The following is a 21,270-nucleotide window of genomic DNA, read 5'->3' on the forward strand; positions in this document are numbered from 1 at the left end:
TCACAGTACTAATTTGATTTTGACATGACTAAAGCTAGAACAGTATTCCCTTTTTATGCTTGCTTTTTTGTGGTGTTTGATGCTTTTGCAGCATTCGCTACAGGGAGCAAAAGCACCAGAAAGTCTAAACTTTCCACCTTGTATGATAGTTTTTTTTCACTATCTCACTTATAGCCACCAGTTAATAGAATCTAGGCTATAACTCCTCTGAATTATTTGAGTAATAATAAACCATGCTGGTGAAATGTCTTTGTGCATGTGTTGGCTTCTTTGGCTCTGAGGTGTGTTGTAATCTTGAGGGGTAAAGGTTAAAGTGGATAATGGACATCATTGAGGACAGATAAGCAAGTCGATGAACATCTGTTTGCAGATAACTAAAATGTTTCCACTCCTTCACTATGATAGATCTAGTGTTTTAAATGATCTCATGCACAAAATGGCTGGTAGTATCACAGTGCTTTTAATAATTCTGAAGTGTTTTCTGGAAACCCTGGGTGAGCTTCTCCAACTTTACATTAGGTAAATGTGTGTGTGTGTGTGTGTGTGTGTGTGTGTGTGTGTGTGTGTTTCAGATCGCAGCAGACGTACGAACGGCCAAGCGAGAGCTGAAGAAAGCTCGGACTGTCCTGCAGATGGACAAGCTGAAGTGCAGGAAGAGAGTTCTGCGACGCCTCGGCTTCGCCAGTCCGTCTGATGTCATCGAGATGAAAGGACGGGTGGCCTGTGAAATTAGCAGGTAGGGAAGGACGGCGCACACACCCAGCACACAATTTGCATTTGTTTTTGTTTGCTGATAAAGTGTGGTGTCTGAAATAATGGGTAAGCCAGTTGACTCAGCAATCATTTTAGCCCACAGTCAAATTCTGCAGCTCTGTTTTATGACACAGGCTTTGGGGGAAAAAATAACATCAGTCAATTAGGGCTGCACAATATATTGTTTTATTTTATCGTCATCGCAATTTCAACTGGCGCAACCGCACTTTATAATGTATCTCATCGCATATAGCATATTTCCCTCATATCGTGCAGTCCTAATCCAAATACAGCTTCCGCTACCTGGATAAGCTAATTAACAAAACACAAGGATTTGATAATAATGGAGATTTAGGAAAGTCGATTTGATTTCATGGAGCAGAGGTTTGGTGCTTATACTTAATGTTTCTTACCCCAAAGTCTCAGTTTGTTGTTTGAGCAACTGATAACGGCACAGGACAGAGTTTTCCCTCATATAACAACTTCTACAGGATCTGCTGGGCAGATTTCTTCATAGACTCTCATAACAAGTAAAATCCTTTACATACATTACGATGTTATACGCAGGTTTATAAGTGAGGTTCCACTGCATTAATGATGGCTTTTCTACTGCTCTCACTTATCCTTACTTACTCCAACACCCACAACACATTTGAGATGTAGCCGCTCATTTTGATAAAGTAATAAAATATCATCTGATAACTGTTCCAGTGCTGACGAGCTCCTGCTGACGGAGATGGTGTTCAACGGTCTCTTCAACGATCTGACGGCCGAACAAGCCACCGCCCTGCTGTCCTGCTTTGTCTTCCAGGAGAATGTACGAACAAACGCATATCAATCCTCTAATTATCCATACGGACAGATATTCAGCCCGAGATAAACAACTGATTCCCAATCCCGCACATTCAAGCTCCAGTCGCATTTTTGACCTCTTCCCCTGCACAGCAACCAAAACAGAAACCTGAGGTTGATGTGTGTTTGTCTTTCCTAATGACGCCTGTTCTCTCAATGAGGCAACCCAGTGTCAGACGGTTTAACAAACCTTTTCTTTGGCTCTACATCAGCATAGTCCTCAGAGCAACAGAACCCATTTCTGTCTAAAGAGGGGTCTGTCTGAATGAATGACAAGCAGCAGTCGTGTTTGTTCTCCACTTGAGACAGATAAATGTAGATTGTTTTATTTAGGCAATGTGCACATTAAAGTGAATTGTTTTGTCACCAAAGACAAGCAGGATCAAAAGTTTTAATCCTCATTCCTCCTCCTCATTTTAATGTTAAATGTGAAAAAATATATCTAGGCAAAGGGAGAGTTTTGCCTGAAGGAGAGTAGATCAGTTTGTTCTACCTTTAGTCCGTTTAAATGGCAACATATTTTGCCTGGAGTTTGAAATACAGATTACAAAACAAATGCTTGAAGTTTGCTATCACAATATTAATAATGCCGTTTTGCCCTCCAGGCCAGTGAGATGCCAAAACTGACTGAACAACTAGCAGCTCCTTTGAGACAAATGCAGGTGAGAATACATAAAACGATCTGAATTAAACCATTAGTTTCTAATCGCTGAAACTGTGAATTTGGTTGGGAATGTGAATGCTGCTGTTTTTGTTCAGGAGTGTGCAAAGCGCATAGCCAAGGTTTCTGCAGACGCCAAGCTGGAGGTGGACGAAGAGACTTATCTAAACCAGTTCAAGCCTCACCTGATGGATGTGGTGTACGCGTGGGCTAACGGCGCCACGTTTGCTCAAATCTGCAAGATGACTGACGTCTTTGAAGGTGTGTCATCATATTAATATCCCACAGACATGGCAGGAACTTAAAATACAGGTGTCGAGGTACTTGTACTTGCGTCCATTACTTTACGTACATTACTTTGACAGCTATAGTTACTTTTCGGATTTAGAGTTAACTTAAAAACAAATAATAAACTAATATATTGCATATTGTTAGAGATTAAACCAACTTTTTTTGACTTGTGATCAATGCCAGGAAAGCAGTGTCTAGTTAGGATTGCTTTGTTATGTTTAAGATGTCTGAGTTGTTTGCAGTTCAAACAAAGGCAGTTCACCCATAATGCATTGCTTTTATGCATTTGGTGCAAGAAAGTCCATCCATGGTTAGGTGGCATTAATGTACAACTGGCAAAACTCTGGTTGCTGACCACCAAAGAAGAAGAATGAATTGAATAAATGCATACCTTTCAGCTTTTTAGCAGACCTCATGATAGCTGATAGCTTGATTATTTTTTTTTAATGAAACGTGGGCTAATATAATTAATGTCAGCTAATATTTACTTTGGTGTTCTTATGTGATTACTTTATTCCCAACATTATGTGTAAATGTATGGAAGAAAGGAGATAAGTCTCTATATCAGACCCTCAGATTTGTCTTGTGATTCTTGAAATGGCCTGACCGTGGTTTGGAGCCACTGAACTGAAATACTATTAAAGAAGTTAAAACTAGCTCCACCTCAACCAGCTGCAACAGCAAAATACTACTTACACATCAATGCATCAGTAATAATCTAAGTTATAATATGAGTCAAAGAGCCATTTTTCTGCATTAGGAGTTCTTTTACTTAATACTTTTAAAGTAACACTAGAGAACTTCTCCCGCTTCGGTCCCCCTACAGGTTGGAAGTGGAATTGTCCATTACATTACATTATGCAAGTTTGCCAGATCGGGTAGCAGATCTGTAGTTCGAATGAGACATTACGACAGCGGTAATGGACACTTCCGCTTCCGACCTGTAGGGGAACCGAAGCGGGAAAAGTGCTTTAGTGTTGCTTTAAGTATATTTTCCTGAAAATTCTTCTGTACTTTTACTGAAGTGAAGGATCTGAATACCTTTTTCACCTTTTGATTTCTTCACTATCACATATGCAGTTGGCTGTCAGAGGCTCACTGATTGATTTATTACGCATGGTTTGATTTGAACCCAGTTCCAAATCCATCAGTCTCCTCATAGTTTCTGTCTGACTCCCAACAATGACCTCAGCTATAAAACATTACATGTCATCATAATGAAGAAAGTAATGTTGAGTTGAGAAACTGGAGGGAGTATTGTGTGCTTGAGGGGGTCGGGGAAGGAGGGAGACAGAGAATTGATGGTACTTGTAAATTAACACATTATTTTACAGGTCTGTAATGTCAGTTTTCTGTGTATTTTTGTCACAGGAAATTTGGAATTTCCTAATATTAATTCATTTATCATTGATTTATTTCATTTATTATTGGAAACGTAACTGTTGAGTTGTACTGTATGTTTGCCTGTTGACACATTGCACTGACTAAAGGACTCTCTAGGCACCAATCAGTTACTTGGAATTAATTAATTGGAGGTATACAAAATAAACACTGTCTCCTCATAATTAGTACCAAACTACATACAGACATTATTAGGGAATGATGATGAAATTACGGCCCTCTAAGGAGTCAAACTACATTCCTCCAAGATGCTCTTATTCTGCCGTCAGTTTTGAGTATGAATAATGCTGGATTACGGCTATAACATTTTAAAACAATAGATTCACGCACTAAAAAGTATTTGTGTCTGTCTGGTACAGGGAGCATCATCCGCTGCATGCGTCGTCTGGAAGAAGTCCTGAGACAAATGTGTTCTGCAGCCAAGGCCATAGGCAACACCGAACTGGAGAACAAGTTTGCTGAAGGTAAGAAACATCAGTGTTATTACAGCTGAAACCATTAATTGACAGAACATTTGTTAAAGCTGCTTTTCTTTTATCATTTGCTGGTTTTCTTAGTCTTTTATAATACTGAGCTGAATATGTTTGGGCTTTTTGTTGGCGAACCAAGAATTTTCTGACCTTTTTTTTATACTCAAGAAGAAAACTGACCGATGAATCAGATTATTTCTTGACTTGATAGGTGAAACACTACTGAAACAAGTGTCTGCTTGAAATTAACAGTTATGAATGATGTATTAAATGCTTAATTTAATCCTAATTTCTGTCTTTGCAGGAATAACAAAGATAAAGAGAGACATTGTATTTGCTGCCAGTCTCTACCTATAATGACATTACAGCTTTCCAACACGATGGGCAGCACTGGAGGATAAATGCTGTTTTTGACTTTAGTTGTTTAACCCCCGATGGATCTCTTTTTTTAAGTCTCACATTTGTCAAACTGGGGTCAGATATTTTGCTTTTATTCCCAAAATGTTAGTTAAATTGGCTTTTAATGTATTTGTCCTTCAGATCACTTTTCTGAACAGCTTGTTTCTTCACAAAAATTTGCAAACTGTTATTGTTCTGGTGAGAAATGCATTCTATAGATGACTTTGGATGTAAACGGAAGTGTTTCTCATTAAGTAAATGCGTCTGCTTGGACAGAATACATTGAACATTCATGCTTTTATTATTTTTGCTTACATGAGAAAAGTGGTTTATAATACATTATATTGATATCTGGCTTAGAAAGTAAACATGACATAATACATTAAACACTTGTGTTTCATTTCTGTGCATGTTAAAAAGTAAAATGGCTTTATTTTTCCTTTTTTTTTCTTCTTATTTGAGACATTTGTAAATAGTAACTATTTTTTTTTCAGTAAAAGTCTGTATGGTGATTTGTTTTTGTACATACAGATTATACAAAATTACACTGTTGTCTGTTCACTTGATGTTTGTTACTTAGATACACAGGGAGCTGTGATAGCAGCAGTAAAGGTCCAGCAAAGGCAACACGGGATGTAAACTGACCGTCTACTCTTCAACTTTCTAACCACACATGTTACAGATCAAGCTTCCTTCTTGACTATATAATGGCGTTTTTCCATTACATGGTACCTGCTCGACTCACCTCGACTCTACTCGCCTCACTGTGCGTCCGTTTTCCATTGCAGATTTTAGTACTGCCTCAGCGTGGCTGGTCGTCATAGCGGCGCCGCAGTAAACTGCCGTGACCTAACGCGACACACACACAGAACGTGGAAGGTGTGTTGTTGCCAGAAGACCAATTTTGTTTCAAATGAAGCTGGAGGCAGCAAAAATAAACACAGCTGGCTAAACTATTTAAAAATGGCGGGTTTGTTCAGGACACCCCCGTCTGTAGCTTTCACGTCACCTTTTGGTATCGGCTCAGCTCGCTTGGAACCTCGACGGAGGTGGTTCTAAAAAAAAAAGTACCTGGTAGCAGGTACCAGGGACTTTTGTTTTTGTAATGGAAAACCAAAAAAGGCGAGTAGAGTCGAGCAGGTACCACGTAATGGAAAAGCGCCATAAGTTTAGACGGTTGGAGAGTACGACGGCAGTGGCCTGGCGTCTGCAGCTCCAGATGTGAAGCTGTGTTGCCCTCTGGTCTAGGATCAGCTTTAGTCTCCAGCACATTCTAGCCTTGAGAAGCAAACATTCCTCTTATAATTAGCCCTTTTAATTAACACTTGACCTAAGGCAGCAAAGGGATGAGACTCAGCGTCTCTCTGGGTGCTGGAGCCAACCTAAAATGGATTCTAAATCAGATCCTTGAGCAGACTGACTCCAGGTCAGGAAAAAAAATCAAAGCAAGGTTACATTCACGTTTCCAACCCTCCTCTCTCTTAGCAGTGGTCAGACCCTTTAGTGGCTGCGTGCAGTTTAGTCTTCCCACCAGTTCAGTAGATACGTGCTATATGGCTCCCGTCTTTACAAATCTCTAGCCCCTAACCTACATCTGTCTCGGTCACTTAAGCATATCTACAAGGCTTGGACAGGTAGTCGCCACTTTCCTTCCAGATAGAGACTTGATGGACAGAACAGCCTAAAATTATAAAGTCTTGAAATCTGAACAGGCCTGAGGTGTAGCTTCCAAAGGTTTCTTCTGGGATGCACAGTCATCCATTGGCTTACTTGAAGTAAGAATCGACCATAAATCCATGCAGGGTATTGGATGAGAATTTGCGTGAGATAAAGGCTAGAGAGCTGGGATCCTGGATGTGCGTTTAGACAGAGCAGAAAGGTGTCGTCCTCCACCTCTCAGCTTAGTTGGGACTCTCACAGTGGTTTCCATTTGTTGGGGTCTCCTGCAGCGTTGTGTGTGGGATGTTGACTTCTTGATGGGCATCTACTCGTGGCTTGAAAAAGTCAGACACGCAGAAAACCTACAAGATATGGGTAAAAAATGTTTTAAAAGGGGCATAGATGAGTGTGAGGCTTAATTATTTACACCTGTGCTTTTGTTTAAAACGTTCAAGGGTGATCAGTAACTTTAAAAGGAATAGTTTCAACATTTTGGGAAGAGATGAAAAGATTGATACCATTCATGTTAGTATGATGAATAAGAAACATCCAGAAGACAGTTAGCTTAGCATAAAGACTGAAAATAGCTAGCCTGGCTGTCAATGTCATAATATGCCATAAAACATAAAAATGTTGTAATATAGTAGGCCTCTCATAGAAATATTCACAATAAAGTATGTCATAGAAAATGTCATAGTATAGTATGCTATATAAAAATGTAATGTAGTATGGCATTTAAAAAAAGTCATAGTATGTCATACAAATTTCATTTAAAAAAAAGTCATAGTATAATATGATGTACAAAATCTCATAAAATAGATAAAGTCATAGTATAGTGTGTTGTACAAAATGTCATAAGTAGTATAGTATACTATGTCATAAACAAGTCATAGTAAATTTTACAGGTACAGGTGTTGAATGAGTGGTATGGACACTATAAATAGCCACAGCCTTCCGTAGCAGTCGCGCCTAATGACAGCTGATTTCGAATCTCGCCAATGCAACACAGCCGCAAACAGATGTTTAAGGGTGTTTCTCCATCCGTTCATAGCTACCTGTGGAAACGAGGCTTGTGCCTCAAAAGGCCCTGAAATCCATTTTTTGTAATTGGCTTGTTATTACGAGCGCTGAGGTCTTATATGCACACACAATTGTCTGGCAAAGTTCGAACAGTTTTGCTTATTGCACATGAGAGATTGAAGTATGTTTTATCTCTATTGCCTCCTGTAGACTTTTACATGCACAGAGCCATGGTAGCGGTTTCGCCATGCTCGCAGGCCTCATGCTACGCATCTCCTGGTTGGCGTTTCATATTTAACTGACAGAAAATGCCCCAATAAAAAGCTATTCCTTTAAAGTCAGATTAAGACGCATCTCTTACCACCAGGATAGCCATGAGCGCACCCTGCAGGAGTCCAGTCAGCACATCGCTCCAGTGATGTTTATAATCAGACACCCTGGACAATCCCGTGTACACTGAGGCAGCAATCAGGAAAAACTGGAGTGTGGGTCTCAGCAGCCTCGCCCATTCAGCCTGGAGTCGAGCCTGCAGGTAGAGCTGAGAGAAACAGAGGGGATACGGGTTAATGGATGCGTATTGTAGTATTGGTAGCGTTCCTGTAGGAGTGGCAGGAAAATGAGCTGCGGAAATTTGCAGACGACTCCGCGTATTTCCACTACAACACTAGAGAGAAATCTATTGCGCAGGAAACTTATTAAAATGTTCAGGAATTAAACGAGGCTTTTTTTTTTTTTTTAAGTTATCAGCTGTACTATTTAAAAAGGTGAGAAAATCTCCAGCATGCCATATTTCATTTTGTCAAACTGGCCTGGGAATAATAAATGTCACTCATAGAAGTAATCAGTACAACATAGACTGTTTATTCTCCCAATCTAATCTGATGATTTAATATCACACCACCTCTGGAGCATGATGAGTCATGCTACACGTAGGAATCTCTCAGGTCAACGTCATGTTCCATTATCGCATAAACCCTTAAAACAATTGTTGGTATTAAAAACAGGGCATCCCTGTTCTGTTTTTGTTCTGAAGACAAGCTTAACCGCTTCATCATGTTTAACTGTGGGGGAAAAGAAAAGCTTTCCCAGGGTTTGTAGGTGAATGTAAAGGTCAACTGCTGTTTCTCATACTTGAACTTCCACTCCATGAAGAGGGAGAGGGAGCTTTATGTTGGTGGCAGGACTTTGTCCCTGTATCTATTTCTATCTGCTGGTGTTGAATGAATCAGCAGCCTATAAAGTTTATCAGGGCTGGGCAGTAAAATTAGCTACAGAGGGCACTCAAAGATGCATTTCTCTGAGCAGAACAATGTCGTTACTGTCACCAAAAGACAAAAAAAATACTGAAGCACTGCAATAGGTTAGTATTTTGGGAAATAGGCTTATTCTCTTTCTTGCCGAGAATTAGACGAGACGACCACTATGGTATCAATCTTCAATTTTTAACAAAAAAAAGCAAATGTGCATATTTCCCAAAATGTCAAACTACCCCTTTAAGATGGATTAATCAATATTCCCATCACATTTAGCTCAAAAGCTTAATTTTTTTTTTTTTTATATATATATATATATATACATATTTATAGTTTACAATAATTTGTTCAAAAACATGCATCAATGTCCTGTTGTGTAACCTGCCTTTGAACACAATGTTCCAGTAAATACTGATTGATATGCTTGGAGATCAAAATGTAATTGTTTTAGGTACTTACAGCCAGGAACAGCATGCAGTACATGGAAAAAGAGGAGTGGCCAGAGTAGAAGGATAACCTACAACAGAAAGACAAAAGCATGGCTCAACATTTTGCTATGTGCTTAAATAATCTGAGGCATACAAAACAAAACACAAAAAACTGGATAGACTCTGAGACATCTTATTGTATTAAGCAATTAACCATTGACAGACAAACCCATACGTCATCCTGGCAAACCCTTATCTGGGTTCAGACAGAGGGTGTTATAGCAGCAACTTTTTGTAATTGTTTTGCTCGCTTTTTGCTCGCTTTTTGTCACACACTCAACCTTTGAGTATCTACAGTAGGCCTCTTCTCTCCTAGGGAAGTTAAACTAAGCCAAGGAAGAATCATATTACAGTAATATGATCTGGAGGGGGCTACCCCGCCCTTCTCTCTCTCGCTCTCCTCTCCTGCTGCTTATTATCTCTATTAGTGACAAGCAGGCCATCCCAAACACACAAGCTGGAAATATAATGTGTCCTGACATTAATCTTAAAAGCCCTGGATGTCTGCCTGAATTACTGGATCCTTCTTTTGGCCTGCTGATAAATGTTTGCCTCACTGTCGCAGAGCGGTGATGGGGCTCCAGGAAATATCAATGATGGTGCACCACACCCTGGTAAACGCACAGTGGATAACCCAGAGGAGAGAGGGATGGGTGGGCACATTTCCACTCAGCTCAGGAAACTATCTGATCGAGAGAGAGGCGGGCAACAACATACACTCCAACCTATAGGGCAGAATAACCTACTTTACTTTAAAGTTAAGTACAACTGAATAGAATAGAAAGTTACTCACAGCCCATAATAAAACCTTAACATTGATACAATCGGCACAGCTGATGTCACTATTTAAGCCTCTGCTTCTATAATTACTGCTGCTCCCGGTGCTCGTGCCTACATCAGAATGAGAAGTGGATATCCTCTCCTCCCACACCACTTCCTTCTGCTCTGAGCTGATAAGGGATGCAGACCCTACATCAAAACAAGCTGTACATTCCTGTGATATTACTCAATCCTTCTGGTCTCGTGTGCCACAAATGTCCTTCGTCACACATGGTTTAAAATGCATCACGCTAAAGACACATCATCCATGTGCAGATATTGATTTGAAACTAAATAAACATTCAGGGACACACTTAACCTTTGCTCTTTGTACTTACACCATGGGCACGTTACAAAACAATGGAGAGAACAGAGGTTTAGAGCTTTTTTTCCTGACAGATTTTGGTAATCTGTTAAACAAGAACCCAGAGGGTACACATTCAAATCAGCTAATTTCACAACATCTAAAATCGTGAACCAATTCCTTCATTCATTCACTCCTTGGCTGCAACTAACTACTGTTACCTCTGCCAAGGAGGTTATGTTTTCGGCTCAGTTTGTATGTCACCAAATTATTCAGCGTACTATATATAGTATATGACAAAGAAAAGCATGGTGTCCTCATCAACATGTATCCATTTCCAAATGCAATAAGGGACAAAAGTTCTGAGGTCAAGCAATACATACCTGCCCTCATTGACCATCTTCGCGTCTCCAGTGCAGGTGAAGTCTTCAATATAATCCCCTGATGAGCAGTTGACGAGTTTCCAATCAGGTTTGCACACATCCAGGAAATGCGGCCTGAGCCGGCCGATGGAGTACTTGGCTATGTCGGTCAGAGACTGGCTCATCGCAGCACCAAACAAGAAGGTACCGATGGCTTTGTAAACACAGGAAATGTAGCTGCCGAAAGGGGACTTGGATTTGATGCGCTTTAGATAAACTGAAAGGCACTCGCCAAAGATAATCTGTAAGGAGGGAAGGGAAGAAGGAAATGATACAGGGTTAGGGTTGTACAGATATCAGAAAAATCCAAAAGAAAATTAAAAATGCAACTGAAATGTGTGAAATCAACATCAGAGCCTGCAATATTCCCTAATCTCATCATCACTGTAATATAATAATAATAATAATACTGTAAATAATGGGTTTTGTGCTGATTACACGAATTGTGTGTTGTAGTGTTAAAAGGAATAGTTTGACCTTTTGGGATATACACATTCTTGCTGTTTTGCCGAGAGTTTGACGAGAAGATCGATACTGTTCTCATGTCTGTACCCTAAAGGACTACTAGAAAACGTTAAACTATCTTTAAAGTTTAGAGTACACCGTCTGTAACAATATAGAGGTATGCTTATCCGACAAACAGATAATAGTACATAATGTTGGAAATATCATGGTCACGGGATGATGTCCACTTAAAATAATAAACATTTTGTTTGGTCTTAGGGTTTAAATTAAATTTTTTTTTTAGTAGTAAAACATTTGAGCTTGTACATGTGTGCTCGTACTGTATGTAACACGTCAGAAGACTGACTCATGAATTCCTGTTGGTTCAAGTGCATGTGAATGTGTTTGTTTCACAATGCTTCCAACAAAACAGCTCCACTGGGCTGACACTGGTCTAACAAGTAGAGAACAAACAAGAACAAAACCAGAAAAGCTGTATTGTATCTGTAGCTTTAAAATACTTCTAAAAGAGAACCAACAACTCATGGTCACTAATTAGAGGTGTCTGTTTACCTTATCTTACTAATTATGTTAGAATTAAATGGAGGTAGGCTTGTTTTAATTCTTTTTGAAGATTAAACCGGAAGTGTGGAAAGTTTTTGTAAAACAAAAAAAAAAAGTCTTTAGTAAAAGGATATTTTCACTGTTCATATACTGAACTGAGTCTCTCTTGTAGCCTCTTTAAGTGCTGTCACATTTTTCAATTCCGTTCAGCATCAACTGACCGAGGTTACCACGGTGCTGAGTTTCACATCTGTCATATTTGCTGTCTTTCTGCACGGCTTGTGCGTTTCAAAATAAAGGTCCGCCTCAGGTCACCTTTCCGTTTCATCTCCAAATGTTACAAAGTGTGGAACACATTTTCTACAACATGCAGTTAGCAAATTAACGTAGGGTTAATGGTAGTGGTGACTAAAGCAAGCAATTAAAAACACATACATTATTACACTGAACAAAATTATAATTATATAATTATGGGCTGGTGTGGTTACACGTGGTCTGCAGTTGTGAGGCCGGTTGGATATACTGCCAAATTCTCTGAAACGCCTTTGGAGACGGCTTATGGTAGAGAAATGAACATTCAATTCACGGGCAACAGCTCTGGTGGACATTCCTGCAGTCAGCATGCCAATTGCATGCTCCCTCAAAACATGCGACATCTGTGGCATTGTGCTGTGTGATAAAACTGCACATTTTAGAGTGGCCTTTTATTGTGGCCAGCCTAAGGCACACCTGTGCAATAATCATGCTGTCTAATCAGCATCTTCATATTCCACACCTGTGAGGTGGATGGATTTTCTCGGCAAAGGAGAAATGCTCACGAACACAGATTTAGACAGATTTGTGAACAATATTTGAGAGAAATAGGCCTTTTGTGTACATAGATCATTCGATCTTTGAGTTCAGCTCATGAAAAATGGGGGCAAAAACAAAAGTATTGCGTTTATAATTTTGTACAGTGTACATAATGTATTTGGCAGCAACCACGAATGAAGAGAAAAGACAAACATTAAGAGTGTCAAAGTGGATAAGGGTAAGCAGTACATAAAAGACATAATTTAAGATGGACAAACAGAATCCTTAGCAGAAAACAAAACAGGTGCACTTACAGTGAATATTGTGAAGGGAATCATAACACCTCCTAACAACTCATAGGAAATGGTGTCTTCTTTAAGGGGGTACTTAATTGAATCATCATTACAGAAAAAGCCCCGGCGGAAAGGCGTGTGTTTCACATTGAGTATTAGAGATGGCAGTCCAGCTAGCAGGAAGGCAACGAGAGAGAAAAACAAGGAAAAAAATACAGGTTACAAGAACATGTCACTGGGCCTTGGACCCCTACCCATGATGCAACACTGACAGCAGCCATGTGAGACGGTCACAAGAAAACGTATCCTCTGAAGGCGGCGGCGTCCTCGCCACCTTTCAGCAACATCAGTGTGCAAATATTAGTGGTTAAAGTGTTCGCACGGCAACAAGACAGTTTAACGCTGATAAGGAATGGATGTTAAAAGAAAAGCCAAACATAAGAGCACAAAAGTTACATTTCTGAGAAGGAAGTGGTCTCACAGACGCTCATACGTGACTGAAAACAATCGTATGTTACAAACTTCTTCATTCACTTCATCTCTGACAAAGTGATGCTTAATGTTTCTTTGTTATCGCTCTTTTCTTCAGCAAACCAACACCTAACTCTTCCTAAAACAGATTCTCCCACACCTTTCTCTGGCAGACAGTGAAACAATTGGACAAAACGTATTAAAGATCGTGGTTGTGGTTTTTTCATGGTACATAAAAGACAGAATAGATAATTCACCGATACCTCAAAGCAGTAGCAGAAGGCAGAAACACACTAGCAGCACTTTCTGCGTCTTTCTCCAAAAACAATCCCTCTCTTCCAGAAGAGCATTCCAGCTATTTTAAGAAACACAGGGACACAGCACGCAGCCCGCATGGCTGTTGCACTAGTTCACAACAGCGACAGAAAGTTCACCCAATAGATTAACATTAAAAACTCAATGACTAAATTAAAAGCAAAACCAAAATGCCTGGCCTTACTTCATTCATTTTTGCATTATATATATATATATATATATATATATATATATATATATATATTTTTAAATATTAATAGGACACTGCTTATTCACTATAGCCATGTCTAAATGAATCTGTGCTTTAGGTCTTTTGTATGAGACTAAGTTTGTGTGTTTGGCTTGTTCTAATGTTTATGGGGTTGGATTGTTTCATTAAAAAATATATTACATTTATCTATAGGATGATTAAAATCACCTTAAATGGTCTAAACATTTTTTTTTAGCATTAAGCTTTACAAATCCTGCTGTAGTAGCCGAGATGTTGGTAAAAGAAATAACCTCTAAGACAGTTTTTTTTTTTGTGGATGCAACATTATTTAACATTTACTCAGGCTGATTTTATTTTGTACTAATTGTTTTAAGTGGACATCCTCCTTTGCCTTTAGCTTTTGATAAACAACTTGAAGAGCTGATGTTTGGGAACACCTCCAATGATGTCACAAGCCAAACGCTGACATAAGAAACAGTACCAGAACTGAATAAAACATGCTGGTCATATCTGGTTTCAATACCAGGTAGCTGTGCTACTGAGTATTTGTCTGCATTATCAAAGAGTAAGCTAGCCATTCTGAATACATCCTACATTAGGCTCTGGAAATGTGTTGTTTCTTTTAATGTACTAGTCTATCAGTCCCAACAGACCTTTCTCACAGCAGACATGTTGACTTGCCATCGCAAAGTATAGTTGATAATAATAATATTAATACTAATAGTAACTGCTGCTTTCCATGTAGGTGTGCCAGTAAACCAGCGTGCATCACACCAGAACCAAGACCCTGGCACACCTGGAATGCATTCATGTTATTGCTTACACCTGCGGTTGACAAGTCAACATGTTTGCCATGGGAGGGGTCATTGAGTAAGTCCTACTTACGCAGCTAATGGGCAGGGTGAAGCCTACAGTGTAGAGCACTGTGGAGGAGATTGTGCCATGATGGAACGGGTACTTGATGCTTTCGTCGTTACAGAAAAAGCCCCTCTGGTAGGGGCGGATCTTACCCAGGTTAAAGGCTGCCAGAGGCAGACCACCTATAGACGGAGAGATCAGGAGGAGTTACCACTGGAAGAGGTAAAGAAAAATGCATGGCAGGGAGAGTGAATATGCCCAGACAAAGTGTTGAGGTCTTTAAATTTGTCAGATAGAAATGAATTTCTAAAGTTCTAATGGTGCTCTTTAGTGTCATAACAAACTGCAGAAGTGCATAATGTGCCAAATCAAATATGTGGGACAGAAATGAGAGACCCCAACCTTTCTAGCAGTTCATTTAAAGGATAAGGCTGTCTTTATTCTATGTTTTCCTATTGTCATCAAATGTAATAAAAAGACCAAAACCATCAATGTGTTAGTCTGTCTCTCAATACGCTACAACATTTAGTCCAAAGCCCACTGAAGACACACATTTTTAAAAACAGATCACAAATATATACTTTCATTTTAAATGACATCCTTAAACTGCTGGGAATTTAGTTTTTAGCAAACATTACTCACACAGACGTAAGTAATGTACATTTATTTGGCACTATTTTCAGCCATGAATTTGGCGCTGTGAGTATTTACAGTAGAATGACATGACGTGTGTGTGGCATCAACTGACCTATGTTTATTGTCATGAAGGAACATGCAACAATGTGACTCACTTATGCGTTTTTAAATAGCTTTTGGACAACAATGGCATATAAAAATAAGCTACATCCGGCTACATAGACAATACATGTTAATATGACCAATTCACAAACACATGAAGATACACAGACATCCTATAACCTACTTTTTAATTCTGTCTGGTATATTTGTCCTGTCTGACATTTGCAGCTGTTGACACCGTCAGCTGTGCCATCCTAAGTTGACTGGCTACAACAACTGGAAATGCCAGAAAGTCGGGATAGAAACACACACGGGCAAACAGCAGGACCCCCCCCAAATCCCTTTATAACTGCAGACGGCAGCCGTGTTACACTTTAACTTGTTCTCATAAACTGTGCAACTAAAGTACTTCCCAAGACAAACGCACCGACAGAGAAGAATGTGAATATTTTAACATGAATACATGAAGACTCATTAGCAGCCTCAGAAATTGCGTTAACCCCCAAATTAAATCAGTGTAAGCCAACAAGGACAAATACACTGCATTTAAAAAACAAATACAAATGATCTCTGTTTTTACATGTATTAAGCTTACTATGAACCTTACTACCTGTATGTGCATGTTTAGTCTCATACAGCCATGCATGACTGTTGGAAACAGCCTCAGTCTGGAAACAGATTATTGTAGATTCTTGGTTATAATAATAATAATGACCAAGTTTGCTTCAGCATCAGTCATCCAAACGGCACACTGAGTTTGTCATACTCCTTACAAAGTTGTGCAAAATAAAATAAGTCTGTAGTCTTGGAAGTTTAGCAATATTTTAAAGTCAAGCTCCACTCACAAAACTAACAACTGGAAATTTCAATGAGGAAGAATTTAGAAATAGCTCATTGAACTTTAACATGGAACAACCAAATCAGACACATTATTGTTCAGTTATTATAAGATATGTTGTGGACTGTGCAAGGGAAGCTATAACTTTATGAGTCATGGTAAGTATGACCTATCAATCATTCATAATCAGATTTTACGTATACGTCTACACTGCAAAACTGAAACCGTTGTTGTTTCTCAGCAATATTATTTAATTAATTTAATTATTGTTAGACAATTAATATAATTGGTTTAAATGAGTAAAAATCTGTTCATAGACAGGCATATATGTAGACTTAAAATGTGACAGTGACTAACTTTCAACTATGGAAAACTATAATAGGGAAAGGGCTTCAATTACTATTATATTGATGATAGGAATTATAATAGTGCATTATTACATATTGTTGCACTCAAGACAATAATGTCATTATTAACCAATAGATGTCTGTGAGTATCTTAAAGAACTGAAAAGACGTTGGAGTGCCAGTAATTTGCATACAAAGGAAACTGAAGAACATGTCATTCTTAAGTGAATTGTAGGGGGAAATACAATAGCAACATACTTAGAAAAAAAACTATACAGATATCGCAAAGTACATACACATATTGTTTGATTAGTGGTACAATAATAGAAGTTAAAATAAAAATAACTTAGTAAATGACACTCGCGTGCTGCAGTACATTCACCACTCCCTTCACTTGATGAGAAGTCGTTAAATATCCAAACAGTAGGATTATATCAGAGCACAAATCGGCTTACATTAGTAGCAGCAGCAACAAACAGTCAGTATAAATCATTGAAATACATACCTATAACCAGACAGGCTATGTCAAGCAGGACAAAGGGGATTCCTCTCATCTCGAACATGTTTGCTCTTGTCCGTCTCTGTCTCGACTCCCTGGTTCGTGGTGCGTCCTCTTCTGTAATAAACTCCAGGGGGATGCCCCTCCTTGGGACGTCGCTGCTGCTGCTGCTGCTGCAGTTTCTGTTGCTGCAGTTTCTGCTGCTGCGATCGAGTAGGAGATCAGAAAATGCTAACAAATAAAACACAATAAAACGTCGACGCCCTTGTACGAAACCAACAGACCGCCCTGTCCGTAGGACAGCACATATCAAGAGGATGTGTTGTTGTGGTTGTTGTTGTTGGTGGTGGTGTTGTTGTTGTTGTTGGTGGGGGGCTGTGAACTGCAGCAGAGCCGATCGCTCCACACGTCTGTCATGATGGCTTTAAAGCGGTTTAAATAATCAAACACTCACGCTTACAGAGGGTCGGTCATTTGGACGAACACCTGCCCAAAGATTTGTGTGACCACCCGTAGCGCACGATCTGTTTGACTGACCCGAAAAGCTCTCTAGGGCGAACACATGGGGGCGACAGCAGCTGTGGGCCTGCTGCTGCTTTCAAGTGCGAGCGGAAATATCGGAAATACGAGCGTCATTTGTGAGCTTACTCCGTTAGTGATTCGTGACAATACCTTAAAATACATTTAAAAACGACCTTTTTGATCTGTTGATCTGTGTGAAATTTCTCTTCGCTTTCTTACCGAGAGAAACGATTAATACCACTCATATGTGTCCGTTAAATCTAAAAAGAAAACGAATTAGAGGCTAACGATACAGGTGCAGTCGATTAACGTTAGCTTATCTTCGCACAAAGACTGGAAATGGGGAAACAGCTCTTCTGGCTTTGTCTGTTAGTAACAAAATCAACCTACCAGCACATGTTATGCTCACAAATTAACACGTTTACATATAGTTTATTTATATAACGTTACATTTACACAATTATCTGTGATTGCTAGATTTACCATGGCATGTACACTTCATGAATAAAGAGGAAGGTAACATTAGATAGGTCAGCGCCTCAGCAGTCATCACAACAGACATTGTTATCAGCTCACTGTCCCCATCTAGTGCTTTGGAGGTTAAGATACACTAATACAATACTAAACTATTTATGGAAAATGTGATGAACACCGATAAATAATAGCTCAAAACCTTCTGTCACTTTTTAGACATACTATACTGTCTTTTTCATGACTCTTCGAAATTACTTTTTGTCACTTTTTTTTAATATAATATACAATGACTTTTATGACTTTTTTGATATACTATTTAATGGCTTTTTTGACATACTATAGTATGGCTGTTTTTGAAATACTGTAGTCAGTGGTACAGTGGCTCAGCAGTTAGCATTGCTGAAACTAGCACCAGCAAGTAGGCACTGCAGACTCTGACCCTTGGATTGATTCCCAGTCTGGCCTGGCATGTACACTTCATGAATAAAGAGGAAGGTAACGTTAGATAGGTCAGCACCTCAGCAGTCATCACAACAGACATTGTTATCAGCTCACTGTCCCCATCTAGTGCTTTGGAGGTTAAGATACACTAATACAATACTAAACTATTTATGGAAAATGTGATGAACACCGATAAATAATAGCTCAAAACCTTCTGTCATTTTTTAAATATCTATTTCCATCACAAACACTCAGTTGCCAGTTAATTAGGTACACTATGCAGTCTAATGCAACAGTCCTGCAATAAATATTACCTTCATGAATGTACTATAATTGTGTGAATGGTGATTCAGCAGCATTCACAGTATTACCCGATTCTTCCGTACGATATTCGGTCACCTACTACTTCTGCATACTTTCAGCTACAAAAACCATTCTAATATCAAAATGTTCAGCTCTTTGAGGACATTTGTGCTTGTATTCAAATTGTCTCCACTATTAATAGTGAAGAAACGTTTTTTTCTTTTTACATTGAAAGTCAATGGTGCAATCTTTAAATCCTCTTCAGGCTTCTTCCACGTCTAAATGCTACTCCTGCCACATACTTTCACCTACAGACGTAATTCAAACTTGAAAATATTCATAAAGTGTTCAGCTATTAGTAAATGATTCAGTTTTTTTATATCTTTTAAAGGTTTTGTGTTATCACTGTTTAAGTTTAGTGTTTCTTTAGGCTTATACTGCATTTTTAAGGGGTGCTCAATGTGGGTGATGTCACAGCTACAGTGCAGTCAGAGGAGAGAGAACATTGTCTTAAAACTTTCTCTTTAACTTGCTCTCACTGCCACAATTGTTATTTCTCATACAATATTTGTAGGACTTGTACATTTGGTACAAGTCCCGGTACGGATCAAAGTACAGAGTGTTTTTGTTACTTTTTTATCACTTTTTTCAACATACTATACTATGACTATTTTTTTAATCACATTTTTACACATCCTAAACTGTGGCTTTTTTATCACTTTTTTCAAGATTCTATACTATGACTTTTATCGACATACTATACTATGACTTTTTATCACTTTTTGTGACATACTATACTATGCCTTTTTTGTCACTTTTTTTCAAAATGCTATACCATGACTTTTTCGACATGCTATACTATGACTTTTTTTATCATTTTTTTTAAAACTTAGGACACTGTGACTGGCAGTAGTAGTTGGGAACTGGAGGGTTGCTGGTTCAAGTCCTGGTGCAGATCGAAGTACTTAGTGTTGACTGGTAACTGGTGAAGTGCCACTTCAGTGTGTAATGTTTGAAGAAACTGGAATTTCCCCACTGTGGATCAGTAAAACTTGTAAATTACTTACTTTGTTATACTATGACTTTTTTTGACTTACTATACTATGACTTTTTTAATCACTTTTTTGACATACTATACTATGTATTTTTTCAACATACTACACTATGACTTTTTTTCAACATGCTATACTTTCACTTTTTTCGACATGCTATACGATGAGTTTTTTATCACTTTTTTCAACATTCTAAACTATGACTTTTTAAAAACTTTTTTATCACTTTTTTTGACATGCTATACTATGACCATTTTTGACATGCTATATACTATTACTTTTTTTGACATGCTATACTATGAATTTTTTCAACATGCTATACTATGACTTTTTTCGACATACTATTCTTTATATCACTTTTTATCCGATATACTATACTATGACTTTTTTATCACTTTTTTTTGACATACTATACTATGACTTTTTTTTTATCATTTTTTTCCATTCATGCTATACTATCATTTTTTTTCGACATGCTATGCTATGAGTTTTTTATCACTTTTTTCGACATACTCAACTATGACTTTTTTCGATATGCTATAACCATGACATTTTTTGACATACTATACTATGACTTTTTTCAACAAAGTATACTATGACCTTTTTTTAATCACTTTTTCGTCTAGTATATATACTAACTTTTTTTGACATAATGACTTTTTTATCACTTTTTTTGACAAACTATACTATGCCTTTTTTGTCACTTTTTTTAACATGCGATACTACGACCATTTTTGACATGCTATACTGTGACTTTTTCCAACAAACTATACTTTGACTGTTTTATCACTTTTTCAGCATTGTATAGTATGACTGATAGTGATTTTATCACTTTTTTTTGCATACTATACAATGATTTTGTCAACATATATGACTTTTTATGTCTTTTTTGACATGCTATACCATGACTTTTTAGACATACTATACTGTCTTTTTCATGACTCTTCGAAATTACTTTTTGTCACTTTTTTAATATAATATACAATGACTTTTATGACTTTTTCGATATACTATACTATGACATTTTTATGACATACCATACTCTGACTATTTAATGGCTTTTTTGACATACTATAATATGGCTGTTTTCGAAATACTGTAGTCAGTGGTACAGTGGCTCAGCAGTTAGCATTGCTGAAACTAGCACCAGCAAGTAGGCACTGCAGACTTTGACCCTTGGATTGATTCCCAGTCTGGCCTGGGCCAATTCACAAGCATTTTCTGCAGGAAATGCATTTTGTAGTGTTAAGGTTTTGATCCAACTGTACGGCCAACTTTATGGTGGAGGCTGCAGTCTGTTGTGCTGATTGAACTTG

The 21,270-nt window shown here is 38.4% G+C and overlaps 2 protein-coding genes across 3 annotated transcripts in view; one reads left to right on the plus strand and one right to left on the minus strand.

Moving 5' to 3' along the window:
* The window catches only part of mtrex (Mtr4 exosome RNA helicase), a 21,883-nt gene extending 16,511 nt beyond the window's left edge, over positions 1–5,372 (plus strand). Inside the window, exons 22-27 of the mRNA XM_078271134.1 lie at positions 573–736; positions 1,465–1,570; positions 2,211–2,267; positions 2,365–2,527; positions 4,318–4,422; positions 4,733–5,372. Coding sequence (XP_078127260.1) covers positions 573–736; positions 1,465–1,570; positions 2,211–2,267; positions 2,365–2,527; positions 4,318–4,422; positions 4,733–4,785 — 648 coding nt within the window. The 3' untranslated portion in view covers positions 4,786–5,372. The remainder of the gene's footprint in view (positions 1–572; positions 737–1,464; positions 1,571–2,210; positions 2,268–2,364; positions 2,528–4,317; positions 4,423–4,732) is intronic.
* plpp1a (phospholipid phosphatase 1a) lies at positions 5,106–18,183 on the minus strand. 2 transcript variants are annotated; one of them, XM_078271136.1, is made up of 7 exons: positions 18,168–18,183; positions 17,169–17,365; positions 12,907–13,058; positions 10,754–11,034; positions 9,219–9,276; positions 7,868–8,044; positions 5,106–6,848 (listed from the first exon to the last, which is right to left on the minus strand). In XM_078271136.1, the coding sequence occupies exons 1-7, from the start codon at positions 18,173–18,175 to the stop codon at positions 6,729–6,731; spliced, it is 993 nt and encodes a 330-aa protein (XP_078127262.1). In that variant the 5' UTR covers positions 18,176–18,183; the 3' UTR covers positions 5,106–6,728. The 2 variants fall into 2 exon arrangements, with proteins under 2 accessions (XP_078127262.1, XP_078127264.1); XM_078271138.1 differs by lacking the exons at positions 12,907–13,058; positions 18,168–18,183 and adding an exon at positions 14,768–14,922 and having other exon boundaries at positions 17,169–17,580.
* Positions 18,184–21,270: the final 3,087 nt, after the last annotated feature.

The sequence above is a fragment of the Sander vitreus genome, chromosome 16 (genome assembly GCF_031162955.1).
Source record: "Sander vitreus isolate 19-12246 chromosome 16, sanVit1, whole genome shotgun sequence".
Taxonomy (NCBI): Eukaryota; Metazoa; Chordata; class Actinopteri; order Perciformes; family Percidae; genus Sander; species Sander vitreus.

What these genes read in the sequence shown, in the direction of transcription:
- plpp1a (XM_078271136.1), bottom strand. An exon ending in AAGATGGTCAATGAGGGCAG is followed by an intron (nt 9,277 to 10,753) that starts GTATGTATTGCT and finishes TTTCTGTTGTAG; the next exon opens with GTTATCCTTCTACTCTGGCC. An exon ending in CGCTCATGGCTATCCTGGTG is followed by an intron (nt 6,849 to 7,867) that starts GTAAGAGATGCG and finishes CATATCTTGTAG; the next exon opens with GTTTTCTGCGTGTCTGACTT.